The sequence below is a fragment of the Caenorhabditis remanei genome, chromosome X (assembly GCF_010183535.1).
Source record: "Caenorhabditis remanei strain PX506 chromosome X, whole genome shotgun sequence".
NCBI classification, from domain to species: domain Eukaryota; kingdom Metazoa; phylum Nematoda; class Chromadorea; order Rhabditida; family Rhabditidae; genus Caenorhabditis; species Caenorhabditis remanei.
In genome coordinates, this window is record NC_071333.1 from 4,342,753 (window position 1) to 4,368,683 (window position 25,931).

General features: G+C 37.7%; 8 protein-coding genes across 8 annotated transcripts; 4 read left to right on the forward strand and 4 right to left on the reverse strand.

Annotated features, from left to right (window-relative positions):
* Positions 1-1,175: 1,175 nt before the first annotated feature.
* GCK72_022836 (uncharacterized protein) lies at positions 1,176-2,294 on the forward strand (the record flags this gene model as incomplete). Its single annotated transcript, XM_003102956.2, has 2 exons — positions 1,176-1,255; positions 1,304-2,294. 2 exons carry the CDS (start codon positions 1,176-1,178, stop codon positions 2,292-2,294), a joined length of 1,071 nt encoding a protein of 356 aa, XP_003103004.2.
* A 1,885-nt stretch (positions 2,295-4,179) lies between these two features.
* On the reverse strand, positions 4,180-4,668 carry GCK72_022837 (uncharacterized protein; the record flags this gene model as incomplete). The annotated part of the gene is made up of 3 exons (XM_003102877.2): positions 4,180-4,311; positions 4,383-4,475; positions 4,570-4,668. 3 exons carry the CDS (start codon positions 4,666-4,668, stop codon positions 4,180-4,182), a joined length of 324 nt encoding a protein of 107 aa, XP_003102925.2.
* Positions 4,669-9,294: 4,626 nt separating this feature from the next.
* Positions 9,295-9,525, reverse strand: GCK72_022838 (uncharacterized protein; the record flags this gene model as incomplete). Its single annotated transcript, XM_053735091.1, has 1 exon — positions 9,295-9,525. The coding sequence occupies one exon, from the start codon at positions 9,523-9,525 to the stop codon at positions 9,295-9,297; it is 231 nt and encodes a 76-aa protein (XP_053578657.1).
* A 1,803-nt stretch (positions 9,526-11,328) lies between these two features.
* GCK72_022839 (uncharacterized protein) lies at positions 11,329-11,787 on the forward strand (the record flags this gene model as incomplete). Its single annotated transcript, XM_003102950.2, has 1 exon — positions 11,329-11,787. The coding sequence occupies one exon, from the start codon at positions 11,329-11,331 to the stop codon at positions 11,785-11,787; it is 459 nt and encodes a 152-aa protein (XP_003102998.2).
* Positions 11,788-13,216: 1,429 nt separating this feature from the next.
* Positions 13,217-13,919, forward strand: GCK72_022840 (uncharacterized protein; the record flags this gene model as incomplete). Its single annotated transcript, XM_053735092.1, has 3 exons — positions 13,217-13,309; positions 13,360-13,459; positions 13,627-13,919. The coding sequence occupies 3 exons, from the start codon at positions 13,217-13,219 to the stop codon at positions 13,917-13,919; spliced, it is 486 nt and encodes a 161-aa protein (XP_053578658.1).
* Positions 13,920-13,964: 45 nt separating this feature from the next.
* GCK72_022841 (uncharacterized protein) lies at positions 13,965-15,656 on the forward strand (the record flags this gene model as incomplete). The annotated part of the gene is made up of 4 exons (XM_053735093.1): positions 13,965-14,177; positions 14,862-15,030; positions 15,339-15,485; positions 15,532-15,656. 4 exons carry the CDS (start codon positions 13,965-13,967, stop codon positions 15,654-15,656), a joined length of 654 nt encoding a protein of 217 aa, XP_053578659.1.
* On the reverse strand, positions 15,277-18,816 carry GCK72_022842 (uncharacterized protein; the record flags this gene model as incomplete). The annotated part of the gene is made up of 6 exons (XM_053735094.1): positions 15,277-15,351; positions 16,646-16,734; positions 16,882-16,961; positions 17,227-17,297; positions 18,368-18,499; positions 18,688-18,816. 6 exons carry the CDS (start codon positions 18,814-18,816, stop codon positions 15,277-15,279), a joined length of 576 nt encoding a protein of 191 aa, XP_053578660.1.
* Positions 18,817-19,156: 340 nt separating this feature from the next.
* On the reverse strand, positions 19,157-20,797 carry GCK72_022843 (uncharacterized protein; the record flags this gene model as incomplete). Its single annotated transcript, XM_003102834.2, has 4 exons — positions 19,157-19,294; positions 20,127-20,180; positions 20,282-20,420; positions 20,700-20,797. The coding sequence occupies 4 exons, from the start codon at positions 20,795-20,797 to the stop codon at positions 19,157-19,159; spliced, it is 429 nt and encodes a 142-aa protein (XP_003102882.2).
* Between the last annotated feature and the right edge of the window lie 5,134 nt (positions 20,798-25,931).

Consider the following 25,931-nt stretch of genomic DNA (forward strand, 5'->3'; position numbering starts at 1 on the left):
CTCCATGAGCGTCACCTCCTTGAGCCATGTAGTCATCCCTCATCTCTCACCTCTGATTCGGACATGTTTTTCCGCAACCGGCCATACCATACAATTCGTCTGCTTCTCGCAATACGCTTTTCTTCACCAGAAATTGCCTCACAAGTGCTCTCTTTTCAATGCTTCTGAATCTGAATATATAATATTCCAATCTCCCTTCTGTAATATTATCAAGAAATCTGGCTTTGTTGAGTAGCAATTATGCAGAGAAAATTAACAAAGACATGCCCATTTCCAAAAAAAGGAAAAAGGATAATGACAACGACTAATCAAGCTCCCAACCTTTTTTGTATATTTGAAAACAATTTCAAAACTATTACAGCACCTTGAAGGAAGCAGGGAGTATACCGTAAAAACTCCTTTTGAGTATGCACAATATTGCTGGGTCTCTTCAAATTCTCAAATATCCACACAATATCCGCTCCGGTAAAATGCTCACAAAATTAGTCTTTGGAGACGTCACTTTCAAACGACCTATAAAGTTGGCTTTAGTATTTTCGACCACGGGAGTCCATTTCTGCAGTCAAAACCTGCTAAATGCGACAGCGAGCCGAATTATGAGCTCTCAAAAAAACTTTTCATATTTTCATATGGTCAAGCTTTTTCACATGGAATTCCAAGTCGGTCGCATATACGCTATAGCACGGTTCCATTTTTGTTCCCCAGCGGTTTACCTGTGTTCGTACGTCGCAAAAATAAAAATATCTTGCGTATACTATTTGCCGATTTGAAATTCCATGTGAAAAAGCTCCCCCATTTGAAAAGTTTGAGAGCTTAGAACTCGGCTCTCATAGACATTTAGAAGGTTTTGACTGCAGAAATGGACTCTCGTGGATAAAGCATGAAAAGTATTATGTTTTCAGTTATTTCTGCAGTTCAAAATATCATTGACTTTGGGATTCTTAGATATTCTGAACATCCTGGTGAAAGGTGTGAGGGTCTCTTTGTTTCCTTTTGATGCAAATACGCTCCAATAAACAATGCTTGAGTAATTGCTCTGGGAATCTGACAGATATAATCAGGCATTGTTCCCACTACTCAAAAAATCTGTCCTTCGTAATTATCGATTCACACCTCATCCTCTGAGTCGTCACTGACGTTTCTTTCCATTCATTCGACCATTCTTAGCCTCAGCAATGACGTATTCTTTCCCTCTTCTCAATTTGCCCACTGCAGCGATACTTCATGTTGTCAAATCAATGGATTACGGTGAATTGTAAGTAAATTTGTTGCTGATTTAGTTGAATGAAATTGAAATTTACAGCTTAAACCTCTCGTTCCTCTCAAAAAGAGCAAAGAAATCGATTGAGTTGATGAATTTGAAGTGTGATGAATTGAGTATATATATTGGAGATTTTGTTCATATGAACATGTCAATCGGAACGAAACGAATGGAATGGAAATTTTATTATTTTCTGAAAAAAAATATTGATGAAGATGTAGAAGAAGTTCAAGACGAAGAAGAAGTAGATGAAGTGGAAGCAGATGTGTTTGCCCTGCCGGATAACGTGGAATTGTTGATTTTTGACGGAGTTTCATCGAAAGCAGAGTGGTATATGGAAAGACTAACTGTGAAAAATTGGATCCAGCATTTCATGACTATCTTCCACTTCTCTGAAATCCCGCACCTTGACTTCTCTAGAAGTTCCTCCATTTTTAGTATTGAGGAAATTAAGGACTCTATGATTTCTATCAACAAACTTTCGGTCTCAAGTGATACTGGATTTGATATCGATTATTTATTGAGCAATTTCCATTCGAAGTACCTTCATTTAGGACTTGGTGTTTTCGAGACTTTGAAGAAACCGGAAAACATAATGATTCGGAATTATGATATGCTGAGAATCTATTTGAATAGAGATCATCCGTCAACCATCATTCTAGATGACCTTCTTCTGTTCAATAGTAAAACTATCAAAGTATGTGAAGCTAATTGGACGGCGAAGTCAGTTAACAGATTCATAAAACATTGGATTAAAGGGTCCAATCCCCGCATGGAACTATTGAAACTTCTCGATTTCTCAGATAGAGCGTTCATCGACACCGACATTCTGAAAGATGTGCATTTCACAGAAGTCCCTGCTGATCAAATCAGATGGTTCAAAAACCAGGATGAAAAATTGATTCCATTTGAAGGTGGCAAAGATTTTTATAGACAAGATGGCACGAAAGCGACAATTTATAATTTTGGCAGCTATGAAAACTTCCGCTGCATTGCAATGTGTGTCTGGCATCCGCATTGTATACATAATTAATTTATATATAACTATGAATTGTTTGAATTGTTGAAATTTCCCTTATTATTTGATAAACTGATTTTGTTACTGTTTTCCTGGATTAAGCTCTAGTATCTGCATTCAACTCTTGTCTCTGTCGAAAAACAATGAATTAATTATCTAAGAGATGGACGGCAAGTTGAAGCACTTTGACACTTCTGTAAGACATGGGGAATTTCAATTGATGGTGCATGGCGTCTGGCGCACAAACTGCGCAAGTATCCAGCCAGCTACTGCTTGGTTTTGATTTTTTTTCCATCAACCACTCAAATCAAAAAATAGTTCTAGCAGTCTTTGTGTTGACGTATTTGAACGTATATTTGACTACTGTCATGGCTCCACAACCTTTCAAATCGATGTGAGACTTGTATTTCGCCAGGAACTACGTACATAGGATACGGTACCACATTTTGATTTACAAGCCTGTCCTTCAACTTGATACACGGCATTTAACTAGGGAAATTTCAGCTAAAATAACGAGAAACACACAAAATGCGAGAGAAACGACGAATTTCACGATAAAATCGCTCTATTTTATGTCAAAACCTATTTTGGCACAAACTGGAAACTGAAACACGCTAACACAACCCAAAAAACAGTTTTTTGAGGAATAACCAATTTATTCCAAGCCAACCGGCTGAAAATCCACTTAAAATGCAGTAAAACTTTAAAAGTGATCCAAAAATCCAAGAGAGAAAAAAAACCATAAACGATAATAACAGGTCACCTAACGTGCCTCCGCCAGCGCCCAAGAGTGCCGAAGTTCTCCATTTAAAAACAAAATTGACAAAAAATAGCGACGAAAAATACGCGCGTGTACGTACAGTAGCGAGCATAAGTAAGTATACCTGCATACTTTCATATGTATCTCAGCTGAAACAAGTCCGTTTTGCATAAACTTTTTTTCAAAGATAGTTGAAATATCCAGTAAAAAATATCCAGTAAATTTTGTTTAAAGTAATTAGCTGATTTCTGAGATTTTCATTTTTCCTGATCTTGATTTGAAAGTCTGGAAAAAACTTTTTATTTTTGAACTGAACCCTATGATTTTGGTGTTGCAAATGGTGAGTAACGTTCATAAAAACAAAATATAACGTTAAAATCTTTCTGTGCATCTTGACTATCGTGCTACAGCTCCAGAAGAACAAACCGGTATGTTTGGCTTAATTGTTATAACTCATCACAAAATGGTCCGAATGAGCCGAATAATGCTGGAAAGGATGCGTATTATAGCTATCAACATTCTTAATGAACGTTGTTCAACATTTTGGACTCAAAAAATCATAGGGGCCAGTTCAAAAATAAATAAAAATTATCCGATTTTCAAATCAAGATCAGGAAAAATCGATAATCTCAGAAGTCAGCTGATAACTTTAAACAAAAAATTAATATTTATTTTACTGTGTATTTTAGCTATTTTTGAAAAAAAATTTATGCAAAACGGACTTGTTTTAGCTGAGATACATATGAAAGTGTGGAGGTATACTCACTTATGCTCGCTTATGTAAGTCAACGCGGCAACACAGTGACATGCGGAGGTGAGTCTAAAAACTCAAGCAATTCGAAAGAATTGTTTAGAAGAGCACACGATGCAAACCATACACAATACAGAGAGAGATACAATTGACAGCAAATAAATACACAGGAAGATTTGTTGATTGTTAGTAGTAAACATGCTTATACCAATTAAGCAATAAACTTTATGAGAAAATAAAATGAGAGCTTATAACTTCACTCAAATCTAAAAGATAACAGGCGTATTGTTCAAAGTAAAATTTGAATCAATTTTCAGTAAAAAATAGCGGAAAATTATAACACATTTGGTTAGTTCTCAGAAAATATCAATAATGAGCGCGATGACAGTTTATATTTGCTCCATGAGACGAATGAAAATGCACACATCGAAAACCATCAAGAACATGACGTTGGAAGCGAGCAAAGAGGGTACAAAACGATACTTTCTGGATCGTGATTTCTTCTTAGCGGAAGTAGATTTCTGAAAATAATTTTTGATGTTACGAAGTCCTAGTTACTTAAAGACGACAATCTGAAATTCAAATTATTTACCTCATAATCAAGTCGTTTCACAACGGTGAATTGAAGATCAGATCCGATAGTATGGAGATTATATTTATTGCGCAGACTGACTTTTTGATGAATCTAAAAATTAACCTTTATATCTCATACCACTGCCTTAACTTAATTGTCAGGGTTTTTTTTTTAAATTTTACTTAAAAAAACACGTTTTCCTTACCTCAGGTTTCTCAATCATCTTCTTCAAGATAAATGATTCTCCCTCGATGATGATTGACGAAATGATGAAAAAAACAAGGAAAATGTGTTCAAGTTTCATACTGAAAGAAAGTTAGATTATATAGAGAATAGAGGAAAGGAGAACATGGGAAAACTTTAAAATTTTTTTGTATGGAAAGGTGTTTTGTAAACTCAATGGGTTAAAATTTTGTAACGCTTCAAGATAAATGAGGTTGTATTTGTATATTTTGATCAAGTGTTATCATGGAACAGAAAAAATAGAAATGGGACTTCTGGAACGTTCTGTTTTTGTGGAAAACTGTCAGTTGATGACTCATACTTTAGAATGTCTAAAATTTTTCCGCATGTTCCAGAACGTCGAAATTATGAATCATACATTATCCGTCCCTCGTTCATAGCTAGCTGTATAGTTCAGTCTTCTCGTTTGTTTTCTATAGGATACCACTTTTCCATTTTTTGTTTCATACCAATCATATTGCCACAGAGCTTTTCTTTTCTGAAAGTTTCTCTTAAGAAAATAGGTATCTTTGGGTTTTTCATGTAATTTCAATCTGTCGAACATATTTCCGTATTGCCGTTCACACCCTCCGACAATTTTTTTGTTTGAAAATCATTATTTACTTGCAATCGAATCACTGAAAAACTCTTTTTTCGACATTTCTATCTGAAAAACGTTTAGAATGCAATCTATTATTCGATAATATTGCAAATATCTGACATTCAACACATTTTTTCTCAAATTTGTCAATTCAATCAGCGAACATCGATGTCCGGATGTTTTTTTTAACGTATCGACTATTACTATAGTATTTCATTTGAAAAATAAGATTACTGTTTTTTGAATTGAACATTTTCCTTTAGTTTCATCAAGCACTTGGTTTTTCTGTTTTTTAAATGATATCTCAGGTTTTCATTCCAGTTTCGATGTTTCCAGTTCAAAAACTTTAATTTTCCAATTGTATTCTAAGTCCATTTTTTTTTCTTCCACGAGCTTTGACTGAGAAAGGGTATTTTCATTAAAGTTTTTCTAACTTTGTTGCACTTTTTCGAGGTCAAACTCTCCTTTTTTTGTTGATAATGCCTGATATTCTAAACTTCAATAGATGTTTGATTTCATTAATGGTATTATTCATTGTTCGATGTGGTCCAAATGCAAAGAATGAGGCAAATGCGCCCCATCGCTACGCGTTAGAGAGTGGATGCCGCAGAGAAAATCGGAGAGTCCGCCTGACGATCCGGCGATTGTGGATCGATATTCAAGTTATTCGCCGGTTTTTTCTATGCTTTCAACAGACTCAAAGAAGTTTCGATCGAGAAATAACATAAATAACATTTGCTGATGCTCGGGAAGTCTGTTTTGGTGAGTTTTAAATTATTATTCATGGTACTCAGGGCGATTTGTGGCTCTGCACATAACATTCATATTTTCAACGTTTCAGGCAAACAACAGTGTACGAAAACTGAAGTACCTTTTTCCAATATACAAATTGTCGCCAAGGACACCGTTTTGCTGCAGTAGGATTTGAACCATAGTACCTCACTGCTACCAATCAATTCAGCGTCGCCATGTCTGTTAGATAAAAGGAGAAAAAGACAATAACGATGCAAAAGCCAAGTCCCGCTAATCAAAAGTCGGACTTAAAGTCCTCGAGTTGGTTGAAAACACTGCCGGTGACAACAAGAACACCCGTATCGCTCCAAGAAATCTTCAATTCGTCATCCGTAACGACGAAGAGCTCAAAAAGCTGTAGGCTGAAGTGACCATCGCCCAAGAAGGAGTTTTCCAAAAATTCAAGCCGTTCTTCTGTTAAGCAAGGCTAGAGGAAACAAGGAATGAACGCTCCAAATCATTTACCAAACCCAAGAAATGAGAAGTTGTTGCATGTTTACATACTTCCGTATCCAAGGATAATGATAAAAAATTTGAGATTTCTTGACAGGGGCTTCCAATAATGATGAGGTGGGTATTCCGTGAATTTGAAAACTCTTCAGCGTGATCAATCCAACCTATTTCAGTGGGTTGCGCGCCGCTGCTAGAAGTAATTGTAGTTTCTAAATATTCTGATTATGCCAAATATTATCTATTAGTAAACGAGAAATTATAATCTTTATCTAAAAACTCACTGACGTGATTTCTTTCAGGTTATTGCTACTCTCAGTTGTTCGAGAGAATCTACACGATCAACATTACGACAGTCCGCTTTTTCTGAAGAATTTATCACCAGTTTGTTCAGGTTCCTCTACCTTGCCAACAGTTTGTTGTGTTGCTGTCAATTTGAAAACCACTGGAATGCTTTCGGTTTTTTTCATGATTTTGGAAAGAAATGAAGGTGAGTATCAAAAACCTAGGATATTCCCAAATTTCCTTATTTCAGACTCGGAGAAATCGTGGTGATTCTCTAGACGATTGAAATATTTGTGGATATATTTCCGATATCTACCATTCGTCTGTAAAGATGTGCCAGCAGTTTCTTTTCCGAAAGAATCATTCAATGGACTGTAAAAGCATTGAATTTGCTACCTAAACACATTGCAATGTAAAGAAGCGGATCAAGAATGCGATAATGTGGACAGACAATATCCAATTTTGGCGGTTTTGCGGTTAGAATGCATAACAGAACCAAATCTGATACTCTCCGTTAAAAATTTGTTTTCAGGCTAGAAATTCCTGGAGAACCACGAGCAAGAAGTGGCGCGACAACGCTGTTTTTTTCGAATAATGCTGAATTATCTCTGCCCTACTCTCTAGAGAAAAAAAAAAACTTATCCATCTCTCAAGGCCTACCAAGCAAATGAATGGACTCTACTAGTAAGAAGTTGCTCAAGGATAAATAGTGGCTCATCAGCTCTATGTGTGCGGATAGTGGAAAATAAATTGCTGAAACTGGCCTTTCAACGACTTCAAATATTCAGAAAAGCTTGTGAAGTCCAAGTCCAACCACTGTGACATTTCACGAATTCGTTTCAACAACGTCATTTGCAACTATCAGCAACTTATGAGAGGAGGCGAAGCATGTTTCTACCAGCCAAAAATGCCAAATGTTCAACGTCGCCTCAACCAAAGAACACCCAAATTATTTCGCCTTCAGTGGATGTTTCGTCAGAAAGACCACGATAAATTACGTCATCAAGGAGTCTACCAGCAACTCCAGGAAAAACTCCACGATAACGTCAAAGAGCACCAGGTATAGAGAGGATGAACTTGTTGGATTCCCAGGACTTCGCGGAGAACACGGAGAGAGCGGACTTCCAGGACTTGAAGGAGAATGTGGAGAGGACGGATCTAGCGGACAAGATGGACTCCATAGATATCCAGTAGAACAAGAACAAGATGGACTTCCAGGACTCCCTGGAGTTGATGGTCCCCCAGGATTGAATGGAGATCCAGAAGATTCCGGATCACCAGAATTGCCAGGAAATCCTTGCCTACTCAGGACGGCCAGGAGATGTAAGTGGATTTATTTTATTTCTGAACATCGAATAAATTAAAATAACTTCAGGTCGGATACCCAGGACCAGACAGATTGAATTGAGAGCGTGGAGAGAATGTAGACAGCTATCCAGGACTTCTAGGACCAAACGGACAATCAGAAGATGCTGGATATGATGGACTCGACGGGGTCTACCATGATACCCAGGAATCACCAGAATGACATGACTCAAAGGAAAATCAGGACAACCAGGCCTCCCTGGATGTCAAAAAAACGACGGAGTTCCAGGAGCCCCAGGTCTAGAAGGAGAATGTGGAGAAGAAGTATTTTCGAGCGCACCAGGACAACCAGGATATTCAGGACAACAAAAAAGTAAAGGAGAGAAATGATACTCAGGATTTCCAGGAAAGAACGGTCCTCCAGGACTTTGCGGACAAGACGGAGGTCCAGGATTGAAGGGAGAAAAGGATTAGATGGTCAACCAGGTTTTCTAGGATCAGCAGGACATTTGGGATTTCCAGAAGATGATGGTTATCCAGGAGCACCAGGACAAACCACTTATGGACCACCAGGGCAATTAGGACAAGGTGGTTATCCAGGTCTTGATGGACTTCCAGGAGGACCAGGACTCCACGGAGAACATGAAACCCCAAGACAATACGAAAAACCAGGACATCCAGGAGTACCAGGAGAACCAGGACAAGTTGGTTATCCAGGAGAACGTGCTTTTACCGGAATCGATGAAAAACGCGAACACAATGGACTTCCTGGACAGCCGGAAACTCCAGGACTCGACGGAGTTTCAGGAACTGAGGGAGATTGCGGAGATGATGGTTACCCTGAAGCACCAGGACGTTTAAAAAGCAACGGATATCCAGGAGTTCCAGGAAAACAAGGATGCTCCGGAAAGAACGGATTCCCAGACAACCGGGAATTCCAGGACTTAAGTAATCACGTGGAGATGATGAATTCCCAGGACGTGACGCACTCGACGGACCTCCAGGACGGCCAGGGTTTGCAGGAATGCCAGGACCAATGACAATGTTAGTCAGAAACCCAACAGGCTTACCAGGAAACAATGGATATCCAGGAGAGAAGGGATATTCAGGACTTCCAGGAGATAACGGTACGTTTTCCTATCGGTTTGTGTTTACTTGTTTGGTTTTTCAGCACTTCCAGGACCACCAGGAAAGACCGGATATCCAGGAGCTTCTGGGCAAGGTGGTTATCCAGGACCACCAGGACTTAACGGACCACCAGGAGTTGGCGGAGACTCATGATTCCAGGGTGAACCCTGGACTTCCAGGACTCCCAGCAACACCAGGATACCCAGGAGCAGTTGGAAATTCACAGACAGCACAATGAGAAATGTATGGACGAATTGCTGATCCGGTGACTGGATTCATCATTGTAGTCATTGGTTCATCAATTGAAAGCCAGAAAGAGCAGTCATTACGGCTGACAACGTGGCAGACGTTGTTCATATGGCAGAACATGAATGGCATCGTGCTGAATTTAAAGAACTAGATTCTGGTTGTCCGAGATTTTGTCCACTGGCACGTTCGTTTCCTTGAACATAAAGAAGATATCATTTTTCCCAAAGTCGACATTGTGGAACAGCGGTGGTTTGAGAATGCTTGGCGAATGTGAGTCCACGACTTGGAGCCCATCCGTTATGCATTTGGAAGATGCGACGTATTCTGGTTCAATTATTTCACCATTCACATCAGTCCAGTTCGTCACAAAAATCTTTATATTTGATGAAATAAAATGTTTTTATTTAAAAAAATTAAATATATCACTCATTTTTGATATCGGCTTTGTCTTCCGAGGTGTAACTTAATTTTTTTGTATTTAACTTTATTTTCAACCGTGTTTAATTTTTTTTCTTGTTGGCAATTCTTTCTTTATGTATAAAAATGTATTTGCGCTCCATCTGCACCCTTTAGAGAGGGTTAGACGCAGAGAAAAGGTAGTCTCCCTTTCCCCTCGACACCGACCGACGATCGATATATAATGAATTTGTTCTATTTTTAACGTTTTTGAGAATTTTTCATCCCGAAAAATGAGGCACATGCTGAATTACAGCTTTTTGGTTAGTTTTTCAAAAAGAAACGTAATTTTTGACCACTTTTGCCCAAAATTGACAGAAACATCTATTTCACTCATTTCAGAGAGCTCAACATCATATTATACGCAGAATGTGCGGTTAACTTTTGGAAAGATCCGGCTAACAGCATATTCAAGCATTAAATACACAAAATCACAGTCAATAACCTGTTTCGGAAGGAGTTGGCTACTTTGGCGTATTTAGAATCCACCCAACTCAAAGTAAGTAAATTTTTTTGAACATTCTGAAATGAGGACAAAATCTAAACTGTGAAAATGAGGACAAAATCTAAACTGTGAAAATAACATTGCATTCAAGTCAAAGTTTTCGTCTTGTTCCCCATTTTGATATTGTTCTGACGCAATTACTCATTCTTGACACTACTCTAGTAACCCACTTATTCACGATATCAGACCAGTTTACAAGGGGAATTCTCAACGCGTTAGATATTGAATTATCAGTGAAAAAAACAACAGATAATAGACCTGTTTTTCCAGAATGCACCGTTCACATTGATTTGAGAAGAGACAAGAACAATTTCGTATTCAAGTTCATGGTGGACCAGGTCAGGATGTTGACTCGTGACTATGTGAATTTTCATCATCGAATGATTCGAAATTATGAAAAGAGTTTTTGATTGGTGTGAGGAGTGATATAACTCTTTCGTAAGCATTTTCTAGTCAGTCGTAAATTTTCATGAAAAAAGTGTTCAGATCCTTCTTCCCGCAGTACCATCCGAAAGAGATAAGATGTCATTCCAACTGCTTTATCCGGTTCACAAGGTACATAACAATCAACCACCGATGTCCTTCATTTCTTCACTGAAATTTGGATCATATCACTACAAAAATGGCTCATTTTTATTTAGAATTCATCTGCACTTTCAACTGTGTAAAAGGTAGTTTTCCTATATTTTTGTTTCAGAAAACCACAATTTCAGTAGTAATTGTATTGATTTTCAGGTGATCCGCTAAACAACCAAATGCATATTTACTCGTCATGCCGCTTGTGGGGCTCTAAACTGGAAAATCCCTGGAAACTGAAGTGCTAGAGAACGAGCGTCCACGTTGTACTGTCACGCACACGGAGTGTTACAGAAGACGCGCGTCGCACATTTGAAACTTATTTATTTAAAAATGAAGACGAATTTGATGAAAACGGAACGTGAGTTGCTACCCTATTAGATCTCTCATATACAATGTATCTTATTTTCAGTTGGTTTGCTGCTGGAAAATCAGTTTCCAACAAAAGATGCAAGGATATGATTTCAAATAGCACTTCTGTCTCATCTATTCACGCTGAAGATCTCATAAACTTTTTTAATGAACTTCCGGATGAACCATATTTCGAGGACAAAGACGACAAACGGACACCTGAGGAAGGAGCTAAAGAGATCTACAAGCAAAGAGAAACATGGAAGGAAGAGATAGCAAAGAGAGTAGCTGAAAGACAAGCGGAAATTGATATGACAAAAAACGCAGCCGCTGTGAACAGAAATACTATTAAGCTGGAAAAAATCGACTGCTCCTTCTTTCACATCAAAAAGGTCCCAATGGATTATAATGAGTATTCAATGACTCATGTCTCCTATTCAGTTTTACTCTCACCGCCTCCACCTCGGCTCATACCAAAGCGCTTTCCACATCCATACAATTAAAAAAATGAGCCCGAGTTTTTGTAGGAAAAGCGAACTGAGCTCAATGTTCGTTTCATCATTATCGGATTTTTCACATGTCATCTATGGAAACGACTTGGTGGAAGTGCAATTACTATATAATCAGATGACGAAGACGTAATTGAGACTTTTCTAACCCAACACCGTTAGAAGCTCAGCCACCGGAACCGCCAGTTGAACTCGTATATTTGCCAAGCGAGCTCCAGAAAACGAGAAAGAAGATGAGGACAGTGAGAAGAAAGAAGAGGACAATGAAAGAAGTAAAAACCCAAAGGAGAAGAAAGATGAGGACGAAACTTCAGACTAACGAACAATGAGGCGTCAATACCTAGATCGGAGAAAAGTCCGAAGACTTCAAAACCTGGTGAAGAAAAAGAAACAACAGAGAAAGATAAATATGCCGATAGTTCTGACCAGACAGACAAAGATGGTGAAGCTACTGAGAACCCTCCAATCGACATGTCGGCAATAGTTGTTCGAGAGCTCAATACAGATTTTCCCGATGATTTCATCTTTCAAGGAAGGGAAAGGAAATGCATGCAATTGCCGAAGAAATTTGTTTGAGACCTTTGAGAGACATCGAATGGGCAAAGAAAACAGGAACTCACCCGGAATTCAAAGAATACTATCATGATGGAATTTATGGGTACATTCTATTATAGACCCCCGTAAGATTAGGTTATACACCCCCCTGGGTAAACGTTGGAATACACCCCCCACAATGCGTGATTTAGTCATTTGGATGGGGGTGTTTATTGGAATGTTGGGACTATATTATGAACATTCTATTATAGACCCCCACACATTACAATATAACCCCCCAAATTTCAATTAGATGTGGGGATATATATTGTAATGTGAGCATCATTTTGATATAGGCCCCCCAATGACTGAGTATCATTGTTGGCAGTCAAATTGAATATTTGATTATTTTCCACAATTCTTAGGCTTAGGCTGAAATTCCCGTATCATTCTATTACACACCCCCTAAGCTCAGCGCCCTGGAAGTAGTGATTACCTTAAAACAGGACACCCTGGAGCTTACTCTCGCCCCGCCCATAAGCTTAGCGCCCTGGAAGCTGATTTTCCTTAATTCTTAGGCTTAGGCAGAAATTCAGGAGACATTCTATTAAACACCCCCCGGGGGTGGTATACCAACATGGCGTTTTGGGGGTGTTTATTGATACACGTGGGGGGTTATAATAGAAGATTGCCTGGTGTTTTGATATGAACCCCCACTTTCCACTGTGGGGGGCTTTAATGGTTTCATTATAACCCCCCACACTTTCTGTTCCATTATACAACCCCACAGTTATAACCCCCCACTTTTCAGTTGGTGGGGGGTGTATTCCAACATGCGGGGAAGCTATCGGTGTGGGGGGGTATAACCGAATTTTCCCGAATTTATCTCATGTCAGCCAAATTAAATTTATCTCATGTCAGCGATGATTCAATATCTGGTGTGTGTGTCACACCGGAGAGTTTTCTCTGGAGCAACCTTGTGGTAAGAAAATGTTTGGATCAATCGATAATATGTGAACTTGTTAATTATAGATTCAACAAAAACCGCGTTATCACAAAATCCTCCCACAACTCTGCGGCTCTCCGTTGGATTACTTACCGTCCGATCCTCACGAGTTACCAGTTCCCGAAGGTAAGATATTATAGTGGATTTGAGTTAATATTTGTCACATTCAAACAAAATGGTTATTTTTAAGAGATTATCTCTTGAATTTCGAAAATAATTGCTGAAAATCGGATTGAATAAAAATGAAAAAATGTTTTCGTTTATTGCACAAAAACAGTTATTTTAATTTATAGGCAACAAAGAGGCACTTGACACTCTGCGTCTTCGCCATCTCGAGATTGTCCGTCGCAGCCGGGCAGCTGAAGAGAAATGGTTACCAAATAAGGCGGACGTTCTACAGTTACGCAAAATAATGGACACTTGTGTTGATTTATTCGGAGGCATGAATAATATCGACGTAGAGAAACCAGATGCGATTTCAAATGCTCTTTGTCGATTATTCAAATTCCGTGAGAAGTTTGCTAAGAAGGAAGCTCTGTTGAGATCTAAATTGATGTTCAAATGGTGCAGTACTGACAAACGATGAGGCTCATTTTGTGCAGCATACGTTGCAAAACCTCTTCGATTTGGTATGGATCAAGGTTCGGAGAACACTATCAGCAGATGGCATCCAATGAATCTTCTCTTCAACTTCGTGGCGACTGAGGGACCGAAGCCTGGTTTTCAAATGTATCAGAAACATTTTGACGCAATTGTGGCTATCATGATTGGGATGATGCGAATAATGAACTTTTCGATCATAGACAGTATGGACATCAGTTCTGACTTTGACTTCTTCGAGAAGGTTGTTTTATTCTGAAAATCTATAGGCGAAAGGAATGCTCAATTACGTATGAACATTCTTACGAACATGTACTACGCAGAAACTGAGTTCATCTTTGTTTCGTTTTTCATGAAACACTGACAACAATTCTTAATGCATCCAAACGCGTGGCATTGTCAACCAATGTGTTCATCTAATTAAAGATAAGATTCGCGTGGACAACTTTTCTGGCTGGGGGCAATCTATGTATTAGAATTTCTGCATTCCACGCTAGAAAGGCAATAACCTCCGCCGGACGAGGAATTGAAAGAATATTGCCGACAAGCGAATCTTCATCCTTTCCATTTGTTTTGGCTAAGCGAAGAAAACTGATGAGGAATCAAATACAAAATGAGGAGAAGTTTAAGCACAAGAAAAAAGAGAGAAACCGGCTGCAGAGGCTGAATATGAAAGACAAGGAGAAAGAAAAGGATGAGGAGAAAAAGAAGACTGCAGAGGGTGTAGCTAAAAGTGATGAAGGCACCTGAAGGTGAAAAAAACAAAAACTACCGCTACTCCTGCAACAGAGGCAAAAGAAGGATATACCTTAACTCTTAACGTAAATTTTTCAAAATCTCGAAACATCTCGAAAAATATCTATTCTTTCAAATTTATCAATTTGCTTCAATTTTTCTGAAATTTCTAAAATAAAATCAATATTTTCAGCATCCTCCGTTGCTCGTTCATCACCAGTCACACGTCATAGAGGAGGAGGTCGCAAAAGAAGCTCTGGAGTTCGAGTTGGCGGACTACGAGCTAAAACAGCGAGTTCTGAAGCTGATTCTAAAGCTGAAACTGCAGCTACAGCTAGCTGGAACGGAGGAAATACAAGCTCGTCTGGCGGAGGCGCTAGAAATTATCACGCAGAAATGCGATAACCAATGAGTCATGGATCTAGTGGTGTGACAAAGGTAAACATCCGCATCTCGCTCAATCGCAAGCAGGAAAAACGAAACAGCAGTGAGTTTTTTGTAAATATCTATTCTTTGTATCATTGGGACTGAAATTTTTAGTTGCTGATGCGAATGCTGCTGACACTGTTGCTGCTGCCCCTGTAACCCACGTCTTTCTGATACAACATCTACCTCATCTGCTTCTGCTGCCAATCCGGCTCTTTCTGCCAGTACAACACCTGTTGCTCAGACTCAGCAACTTCCTGGAATAAGCTCACTCAACATGCCAGGTTCAATGAGACAACAACAACTATCCCAACAAGGAACAAATCAGTCAATGCACCAACAACTTCCCCTGCGAACACTGCAAATGATTTGACTTGGCTTCCTGTGCCAAGTGAGTTCTTTCATTATCAATTCGAATTTCACAAACATTGTTTCAGCTTGCGAGCAACCCATGTATGCAACACCAAGTCCTGGTCCATTGAATCCTGTGACTCAACGTGCTTCTGCTACAATTTCTGCCGAAGATGACAAAAATATCTTTCACGAGCATTTGTACGCCTGATGGAATGATGCAACTACTTGGTGAATGGCTGTGCCAGCTTTGACCTAAAAATGGTTCAAGATTTCAGGTCATTTTTCTCTTTTGTTGTCCCGTAATTTTAAACTATCCGTAGTCATTGATACTTCTTACAGAAATGTGCATTGTCAAGAAACGTCAATAAATAAGAAATGGAACAACGTCAATCTTCAAGCCAAATGAAACTCAAGCAAATTGATTTTGACATTTCTCACAGTGTGAGGATTCGGATATATCCCTCGTCCATGCATTTGTTGGCAATTGATTTGATTGACTTCTCGAACTATTGGATATTCCTTTTTCAATTCCGATTTCCAGAAAAAAGCGAAAAAATCCGTTTTTCAATTAAATGATTTGATACCATCAATTTCTGTGTGTTTCCGTTTTTTAATCATTAGGAAACCTGCTCGATTAAAGGGGGACACCGGTATTCCAAAAGTTGAAGTTTTTTAAATATGAATCGGCTCAGAATTTTGTGGAAAAAAGAAAAGTCTCTTGGAGCCAGGCCCGAAAATTAGTCTAAAACGAGTTATGAGGCCTCAAAGTGTCAAAAAAGAGTCTCTCGCATTGAATTTTTCATTATACGAAAGAATTTTACGTTGAAATATAATGAAAAATTCCATGCGAGAGAGTCTTTTTTGACACTTTGAGGCCTCAAAACTCGTTTTAGACTAATTTTCGGACATGGCTCCAAGAGACTTTTCTTTTTTCCACAAAATTCTGAGCCGATTCATATTAAAAAATCTCAATTTTAAAAAAACCGGTGTCCCCCTTTAAGTGCACGTTTTTGGTCAACCTATGTTCAAACGTTTTTGTTAATTGCGCAAGATTTACTAAACTTTTAGGAAAACACCAAAACAAGGGTTGTAATAGGATTCTAGTGATTGTAGTTCTCAGATAACACACTTAAATAATATTTATATTAGAAATGCAACAAAATGAAAGAAAGAAAACATATTTTACAATATACGGACCACTGAGATGGCCAGAAGTTGGGGGAAAACGATCCGATAGTTGTTTCCGGTGGCTGATGGAGTTCGTCGGTGGATGTTTCCGTAGATATCTGAAAAAATGATATTTATGACAAGAATGTTAGACATAGAAGAAGGAAAAGGGTTTTCTAACAGCTCATCATACCAACATTTTTCAAAATTTTCTTAGTTTGACCTGATCATGCGGGAATGAATTGGTTATATTGAATTCTACTTACTTTTAACACAACGAGACACCATATGTGAAGGCATCTGATGTTGAAGAAGGGAGTGAGTTTGTTTCCAGTAACCTCGGCTCCTGAAAATTATCTTTCAGTTAATTTTAAACCATTTAGTAGGGGTAATTAATAAAAAATTCACATTCCATTTTTTACTCTAATTGTCGGGTCTTCTCCGTTCACAGATTGCATGCCCCTTTTTTATCAGTTGAGTTATCTGAAATCAAATCATGCGTTTTTCAAGGTTTTTGTTCTATTTAAATTATTTCTACTTAGTTCCCTGAGAAACAGTCAATCTGTTACTGGGAGCGATTTGGTTTTATTCACAGTTACTTACTTCTTTACCAAAACTGGTCAAGTAACTCCGTAGGTACAAGCACCTGCTTAAAACGAAGAGTGTGGAGTAGAAGCCTCACCTGAAATTTATTTTTTAGTGGCTTTCGAACGAAAAAACTTATGGATTGGAAGCCAATTCATTCAAAATTATGCGTGTTTCATTTGGTTTTCCTCTTTTTAAAAATGTATCCGACTTTCGCCTAATTAGTATCTTGTCAGAAATTTTCATTACTCTACTCAAAACAAAATACTTACTTTTCACCACATTATGACATCGTAGGTACATGCGTCAGAGCGGAGTGCGTGGAGTCCTCTTCGCGTCTGAAAACCCATTTATTTGTACGCGTTCAAAGTTTTTAAATTCTGTCCATCTTGTTTCAAAATTATTCAGTCCAACTTTCATCATTTTTTAAAAATATAATTAGCATTACGTTTAAAATTTTCGGTTTCAATAGTACTTACCTATCTCAGCAATTCGCATCTATAACACATCTATAACCCGATCCAAAATACAAAAATTAATTTGAATTTTCAAAAAATAGGAAGATATTTGTTGACGACCGTACAGTAGGTTGTCGATGAAAGCTACTGAAGAGCCAAAAGAACAAGAGGACAGATGGAAGATGACCACTTATTTCTAACTGATGGGTTTTTGCGCGCAACACATGTAGAAAAAAGAAGATATGAGAGATCTTAATGGCACCCGCTCAGAACTCTTTTACACTTTTGTTGTAAGGCCAGCTGAACCTGAGTTGGCATTGAGTCTGCTTTTGTTTAACAAAATCCCTCGAACTTTTGCTCATCTGAAATTTTTTCCGGTCCAGCACATGATCCACTGCACACACTGCCAGAAAGGGGCACTTGGCAGATTTTAATGCACCAGACATCTTTCAAAAATCGAACGAAGAAAGTCACGCCGATAAATTGGAATTGTTTTTTTATTGTTTTCTGATTATTTTCTCATACTAACAAACTTGACCTAGTTTGACCTCCGTTTCGAAGTAGTTATACTTTTTCATGAGCCGAAATGAATTAAAAATATTCGGTATTTTGCAATAAGCACAAACTTTATATTTCAATTTCATCAAAACAATATAAATATTCATTAAATGGATTTTCACAACCATGCAACATATTGTCTGTCTCTTACAGCAGTCACGCGATGTTCTGAACGACTAATGACCACCGAAAATACAATGGCCACAAGGAGAATCACAATAAAGAGGGTGCAGATATGTTTCAGAACTTTGAAATCATTTTCGTCGTAGGTAGTGGAGTAAATCTGAAAACAACCCGCATCATGATAATATTTTGAATGTTATCTCAATACAGCCTCTTATTAAAATTTAGTTTTGTGAAACGTATCTCCAAAAATTTCCCAGATCAAAATAGATTCAATCTCTCTCAATCTCAAATCCTTTTTTCCTATGAGGATATTGATGAAAATAAAAAGTAAAACAATTCAAATACCTTCTCCTCGTCTATATCCAGATTCAAGGAAGAGTCGGCAACTTCGATTTCCCGTTCGGTGTCTGCATTGCAGACATGAGTCATGAAGATTACAAGAACAAAAGCAACGATGAATTTTGGTGCAATCATGGATTTGGAATGAAGCAAACAGCGATGTGGAACAAATGGGGAAACCGAAAATGACTCGTGGAATATACAATATGTATACATGCAAATTTGATGGTAATGAAACAACTGTTAATGAAATTCTGTCACTATTTTTCCCAAATACGAAATAATTGGATATCGATTTACGGAAAAAATCTCAACACAAAAATTACAATATTTAACTGTAGTGTTGAAAACTCCAAAAATGAATTAATCAAAACGTTTAACTTGCAAACAACTTTATGAGGAAACGCAAAATTCTGAACATATGAATAATTTAACCGTTCATGTCACAGAAATAGAGAGTTTAAACTCTGCGAGTCTAAAGAACCCATCCTCTTGCCACCATGTCGCTGTAGATAACATGAATAAAAATGAGAAACATGAAGACAAGGGCGACAATCAAGGCAAAGACACGAAGCTTCTGCATGTACTGATTGAATTCCTCAAACGTGAAGTTCTGTAAACTTGGTCATCACTGGCTGGCTATTATTGTGTTCCCCTGCATTGGAAAGAGTTTATAAGAGAAAATAACTATATTCTTCAATCAGCACCTAAAAAATTTTTGAAGTTTGATTTTGTGATCGCGCGCCATGCCTCCAGAAGTGAAAGAGCAAAAAGACACTGAGGTCTTTGAGTTATCGCGTTCGTTGGCCTGTATCTTCACAAACACGAATTTTAAGACTAATAATTCTGGCTTTGGGTTCGAAATGTCCCGGAGCCATCTAATTATCAGATTTCAAAAACAACTACAGTGCCGATCAAAAATGTATTAAGTTTCGCCTTTTTCAATGGAAAATGTCCAAATTTGAGAGTGTGTCATGGTAATTCTGTTCGTCCCATCAAGTAGATCTTCAATGAACAGACCAAGAGTAGAAATCCATTTTTGTAGTTGACAACTTTTTTGTAAAGACACTTCCTAAAGTTATAGTAATTTTAAGTGGACAGCTCAAAAATCGCACTATTTTGCACTGAAATGGGTCGATTTGAGGGAGAAATTACTTTGTCGATATGTAACTTACCAGGGAGTGTCTGTACAAAAAAGTTTTCAACTACAAAAAAGGTGCTCTACTCTTGGTCTGTTTGATCAGATAAAAATGTCTTTGTGAGACATTTATACTAGGACACTTTCTCAAAGTTTGGCATTTTCAACTGAAAAGGCAAAACGTAATACACTTTTGAGCGGTACTGTAAGTGCTAGTCTACAACATCTCAAATTATCAGAGTTTGAGGGTAGACTGGATTAACCGATTATTCATTATTCTTTTAATTATTTTCTGTTACTGACTCACCTGGTCAACTGAGTTTGTAGTACTTTCTTGTTCAGGGTCGACTGGTCTCAATCTCTAAAAATGCAATAGTTTTTATGATTTCAGGTGAATGGTCGTTCACAGGAGCTGTCAAAGTAACACGGAAATCAATGCTAAATTACTAAATGATGTCTCACCTGAATTTCTTGAATGAAACCTTGTTCCCAAGCGAAGAGAGCGTTTCCGAAGTCGCCAAGATGGTATTCCGGGAGTGGTCTATTCTCACATTGAGTGAGACAAAAGAAAACAAAAAGGAGAAGGAGAAGGTGTTTCATCCTAAAATGGCACATACATGAAACATAGATTTAAAGATGATTGGAAGGTATGGGAATTGGTTTCGAACCAGTTTCTAGTTTAGAAGTAAACAGACTACTATGAAAAAAAGAAAACTCTTCTTTATTTAAATTATGAAAGCAACTTATTCGAATTTATGAAAGGTAGCATCTTCAGGGTGAGTTTCCCATATTTGTCTTCTCTTTAGTCTTATTCTCCTCAACAGAAACAATTCCCGAGTTCTTCATTTTTAGTGAAGCATTTTTCTGTTCACCAGTGTACCCGGCAGCTCCCATGAACACCATTAAACCCAATGCCACAAAGACGAGCAGTAGCAGGATGCCAAGAAGACCAATCAAGCGATTAGTTAGGATTTCCATAGAGTGAGCGAGCTGAAAGTGAAAAACGTTGGTCAATGATAATACACAGATAAAGAGTTCAGCTGGAGAAGGGAGTTCCGCGTATGGCCTATTGCAAGGAATATGCATATCCATATTCCTTAGGCTGTCCTGTACTTTGGCCTAGAGACGTCACCCATCTCTTACAGGAAAGGACTCAGATATTGCTTTTTTACTTTCCGGGAATGACGCCCTATCTCTCATCAGTATTTCTCAAAGAAAGTTAGATCCAAAGTCTATTAGAGACTGTCTGGGACAGATCTCTAATGCTCTCTCCATCACACAATATATCTCGCTAACCATTCCAATTCCAGATCTCCCACGCGCCTCTCCACGTCTGCGCCTCGGTGGGCTCACTCACTATCTCGCTGGGACGGTCACCTCTCCTTGAGCCACCTCCAAGGACGTCTTTCTCCCGGCCGCCTCTTGATCTGCCGCACTCGCTCGCTCCCTTATAACCGGATCTCCCTTTCTGATCTCCACAGCTGCTCCGCCCTACATTCCAAGGAAGGACTATAAATACCCACATATCCCGATCTCATGGCTTCTCCCCAATTATCCCTTCATCATGTATCTTCAACCTGCGTTCAATAAACCCGTTTTACCCTAATCCTGTCTATTCCTTATTCTATTTCGTTTGCACCTAACAATCAGAGAAAGATTCCCGATTTGTTTAAGCCGTAACGACAATGTTTTCACTTCTTGTTGGTTCACAATATCTTCTCTACATTTACATATTTTCTATTCAAATGAGTGACAGTATTAGCGCTCGTTAAGCCCGATCTTTCCTTTTTGTGGCTAACATATACAAATATGTAGCAGAAAATGTTTGCCAATAGACTATTTCAGTTTAGCTGAAATATCCACTCACCCCGCTCTTGATAATCGTGGTACCAGCGATGGAATCATTATTCATCTTTATTAGAGTCAATATGACGAGCAGGTGCCGTTTAAAGCTGACAAGATGAACAAGAAGAAGAATGTAGTCCTAAAAACAGTTTCATGAAACAAAAGACAGCTTTAAAGATTGAAAAAGAAAAAGAGGGAAATAATAGGCACGGGAATGAAAATTGAAAAACAACGGGAGGAAACAGAAGAGAACCAGTGCTAAAAGGGGAAGGGCGCATTATTTGACTACATACAAATGTGAAAAAAATGTGGAGATTTATATTTTTTCTTAAGAGTTATGAAAAAAGAAAAATAAATTTCAATCAAAATACTACTGTTATTTAATAAAAAAACTCATTTTGTCAAATGAATCGATGCCGCTGCCTATTATCGAAGTTGTTTTGAGCAGTTCTAATCCTTTGTGTCGAATTAATAAGTAAAACAGAAAGTGCGCAATTTTTTTAAACGAACATTTGACAGTGATATTCAATATCAAACCACTGAAAATAAGAATGAAAAAAGAAAAATGGTAAATGCGGGAAGGAACATGAAAATGAAAAGAAAGAAAGAAAAATGGAGGAAAAGGGAGGCAAGAAGGGGGCACATAATTTGAATATCAGCGAGGGACAATGGTGAAAAGGAAAGACAAACAGAGAAAAATGATTTCAAGAAAAAGACGTGGATGGTCGAACGGTGACTAAGAAATGGAAATGTTGAATTTTTTATTGACTAATAAAAAATTATCTTCAATCTTCGTACAAACTTGGAAAAGTTAAACAGCTAATTGATTTTGATTAATTCAAAAAATCAGGCGTCAGATATTCTGATCCTATAGCACCTGTAAATACAATCTTTTCAAATCATGGATCCTCGATTCTCTTGAATTTAAGGTTCTATCCAATCTATTAATCCAGTACTAAAACGTGATCCTGAAACACATCCTTGTTTGATCGAGATGTCCAACTTCAGTGTTGGATAGAATCTCAATTTTTGGTACCGACTTTTTATCATTTTATTTCTGTTGAAACCAGAATTAGTTTATACTTCTAGAAAAAAATGAATTGATTGAATAATTTTGATGAAATATCTCAATACAAAAAAAAATCGGAACAATATTATCACTCGTAAACTGTTGGCAAAAAACCAAGATAAAAAATTAAATGCGATTAGTTTTTCAGATTATTAGAGAGTTGCCAAGAAGATAACGAGAAGAAAAACCATCATCATGATGGAACGGACCGATTGAAGATGTTCCATGATGAATGTCGAGAAAGGGGTCTGAAAACAGTATTTCATAGTTACAGTACATTGACTCAAGATTTATACTGAAGAAAAGACAGTTTTTCTATAATTAATTTGAGAGATAGCTTGTTTTCTTCCTCACGGCGTGTGACTCACATCCTGGTATCCCAGCTCTCCTTTTCTTGGGGAATCTTCTGCCACTCCCCAGTTTGAGGTTTGGTATATTTTGTTCAGTCCAGCATGAATAACCTTTTTTAATACGATAAAACTGGCTTACCTCCACAGACTCCACAGTGGTGGACTCTTCTCCAGTAAGAAGAGGTTCTTCCTTGTAATCCTCGTAAGGAGTACCCTGAAAAAAAGAAATATGCAGTTTCAAACTAATGTATTGGGTTCAATTATTATTTCAAATGTTTCTTACCTCTGGTTCGATGTCGAACACCTCGATATCGGCTGGTCTTGCTCCAATACCAGCGACGAGAATAACGAGAAAGAGGAGGAGAAGGTATCCCAGTTTCATTCTGAAAATAACAACTTCGAAACAATCTTACAAAGCGAAGAAGAATTGGTAGTCACTATCAAGAAAAATACGCAAATCCTGATGAAAATTATGGTAAATAACAAGAAAGATACGTTAAGCGCTGATAAAGTTCAAAAAGAATGTCAATAATGAGACAATCATTCAAAAGTTTAGTTTGAATGAAAAGGTCAAATGAAAGGTGAAGAGAGAAAAATGGTAAATGTGCGCAATAACATCAAAAAGGAGCGAGGGAGAAACGAAGAAAAAAACTGAGAAAAAGGGGGAGGCTTATGATTTTATTGAACATTTTGAAGAGGCATGGGAACGATAGAGAAAAATAACTTATGAGAAAGGGGTTCAATTAGCGAGTCTTTTCAAAAACTAGCGAGAAGAAGACTTATGTTTGAAATCGAAGTCAAAACTAGGAAATTAAATGTGAAAAGCGGTCGGAACATCAAAGAGCCTAATACATAAAAGGTGAGCACATAATTGAACTATCAACTGATGGAGGGTGATTTGGAGGGGGGAAATGAAATTGGAACGATATGGAAAGATTTGAAAAAAGGATTACAAATGGTCGGTGAGTGACTCAAAAATTCGAATTTCGAAATGTTTATTTACAAATGAAAATGTTTGATTTTCTAGTTCAGTACTCAATTCAGAATGCCCGTCGACAATCTGGCACCTTAATTGCGATCCAAAACACTGGATTCTAGAATAAAGAAGAAATTCAGACTTTATGGTTTTGTTCGTGATTTAAATTCAAATTGTAAAAGATGGTCACCAGAAATCTTAAGATTTTAAGATTCTGAGATCTTCGTGATTCTATTTCTGATCTTAAAAGTAAACATCATTTTTGAATGTTCAAAATTTCTTGGTATTCAGTGGTTTTATTCAAGTTATAATGATCCTGGGGATGTACGAATTTGATTATTCTAGTTTATAAAAAGCTCTAATACGTTTCGAATGATCAAAGAAAAAAGAGGGAATGGGAAATATGGGTGCGTACATAAAAAATAAAAGCGGGGAGAAACAAAAAGAGGAAAAAGCTGAGAAAAGGGCGACGGCACATGATTGGACTATCTGGAATGGAAGGGCCAGCGGAGAGAAATGAGATAAATAAAGATAAAAAGATTTCGAAAAATAGTGGAAATGAACGGAATTTTCTGGAATGAAATTTTTTGAATTGAATCTGAGATTAAAAAGGAAAAAAATGAACGAATGACTAACGGATGAATTCTTGAATAAATATGGTAGTCTGAACACTAAACTGACTTTTTTTTTTTTTGAAAAATTTTCGTTAAAAGTTAGAAAAACAATAGAAAGTGCGTTTTGATATTAGATTTCACCATGTTTACATGATAGAGATCTTCACTACGACTTTAACTTCGAATCACCGCATAAGAAGCAGAGTAATTGCTTCAAAAAAGTATATACCAGAGTAACAAGACAAGTAAACTTTGGAAAAAATAATTGTTATACCTTGCTATAACATTTTCTATTGTTTTTCTAACTTTTAACGAAAATTTTTCGAAAAAAAAAAATTCCGACTGTCCACCATGGACTTGGTCACAGAAAAGTTGAATTTCTTGAAAAAAGAAAATTTCTTAAAACGTCGCAGGAAGTCAATATAGACTCAAAAAGCTTCAAAAACCGAATCCTGGCACATTGTAATGGCCATGGAACCCAAAAACGAGGATTACAAAAAAGGAAAAAGAAAGGAAAAAAAGCAAGGAATCGAACCACAGAGTGTCCACCTACTACCACACCTGTTATCCCTTCGACCATTCAACCGCTGTTTGAACTATCCTCCGATTACGCGTTAGAGCAACACGCGGGTTGACAACTTGAGTTTGAGCACTAAAATTTACCCTAACTTTGGAGCCAAATTTCTCAAAACTGGGAGGGCCACTGCAAAAACTGAATATAGATTTGGAATCAGGGAAAGGTCAGCTTTCCAAAGATATATATCATGTTGTGTATCTCCAACCTATGTGTAAGTCATTCCCTAGTGAGAACAAGAGAAAGGAAGATAAAAAAGAAAATGAAAGAAGCAACTCTTAACTCGATTGTTGACAAGTAGACACGGCTAAAAAATTGAGCTATTGAACAGAGAAGGAGAGAAGAGAGTCTTTCAGACAAAAATTGACTGATCGTTCAGTGAATTTCTTGTTGAGCCGCCTTTGTACAATCTTGATTTATGAAAAAAAAAAAACAGAAGCCCAGTTCCAGGTGAAAGTGGTGATTGCAGAGGAGAAATGCTAAAAAGCAGTCCGTTACAATCGCAAAGATGGGAGAGGTTCTTCATATGGCTGCCGCCAAAGAAACCTTTTGAAAATAAATGTCACAAAGAGAGGGACAGACAATAGATTTTGAAAGGAGTCGGAACGGTCAATCGGTGACTCAGAAATTCAAATTTCAAATTGTTTATGAACTAATGGTGCTAGTTGTTTTCGGTTATTATGA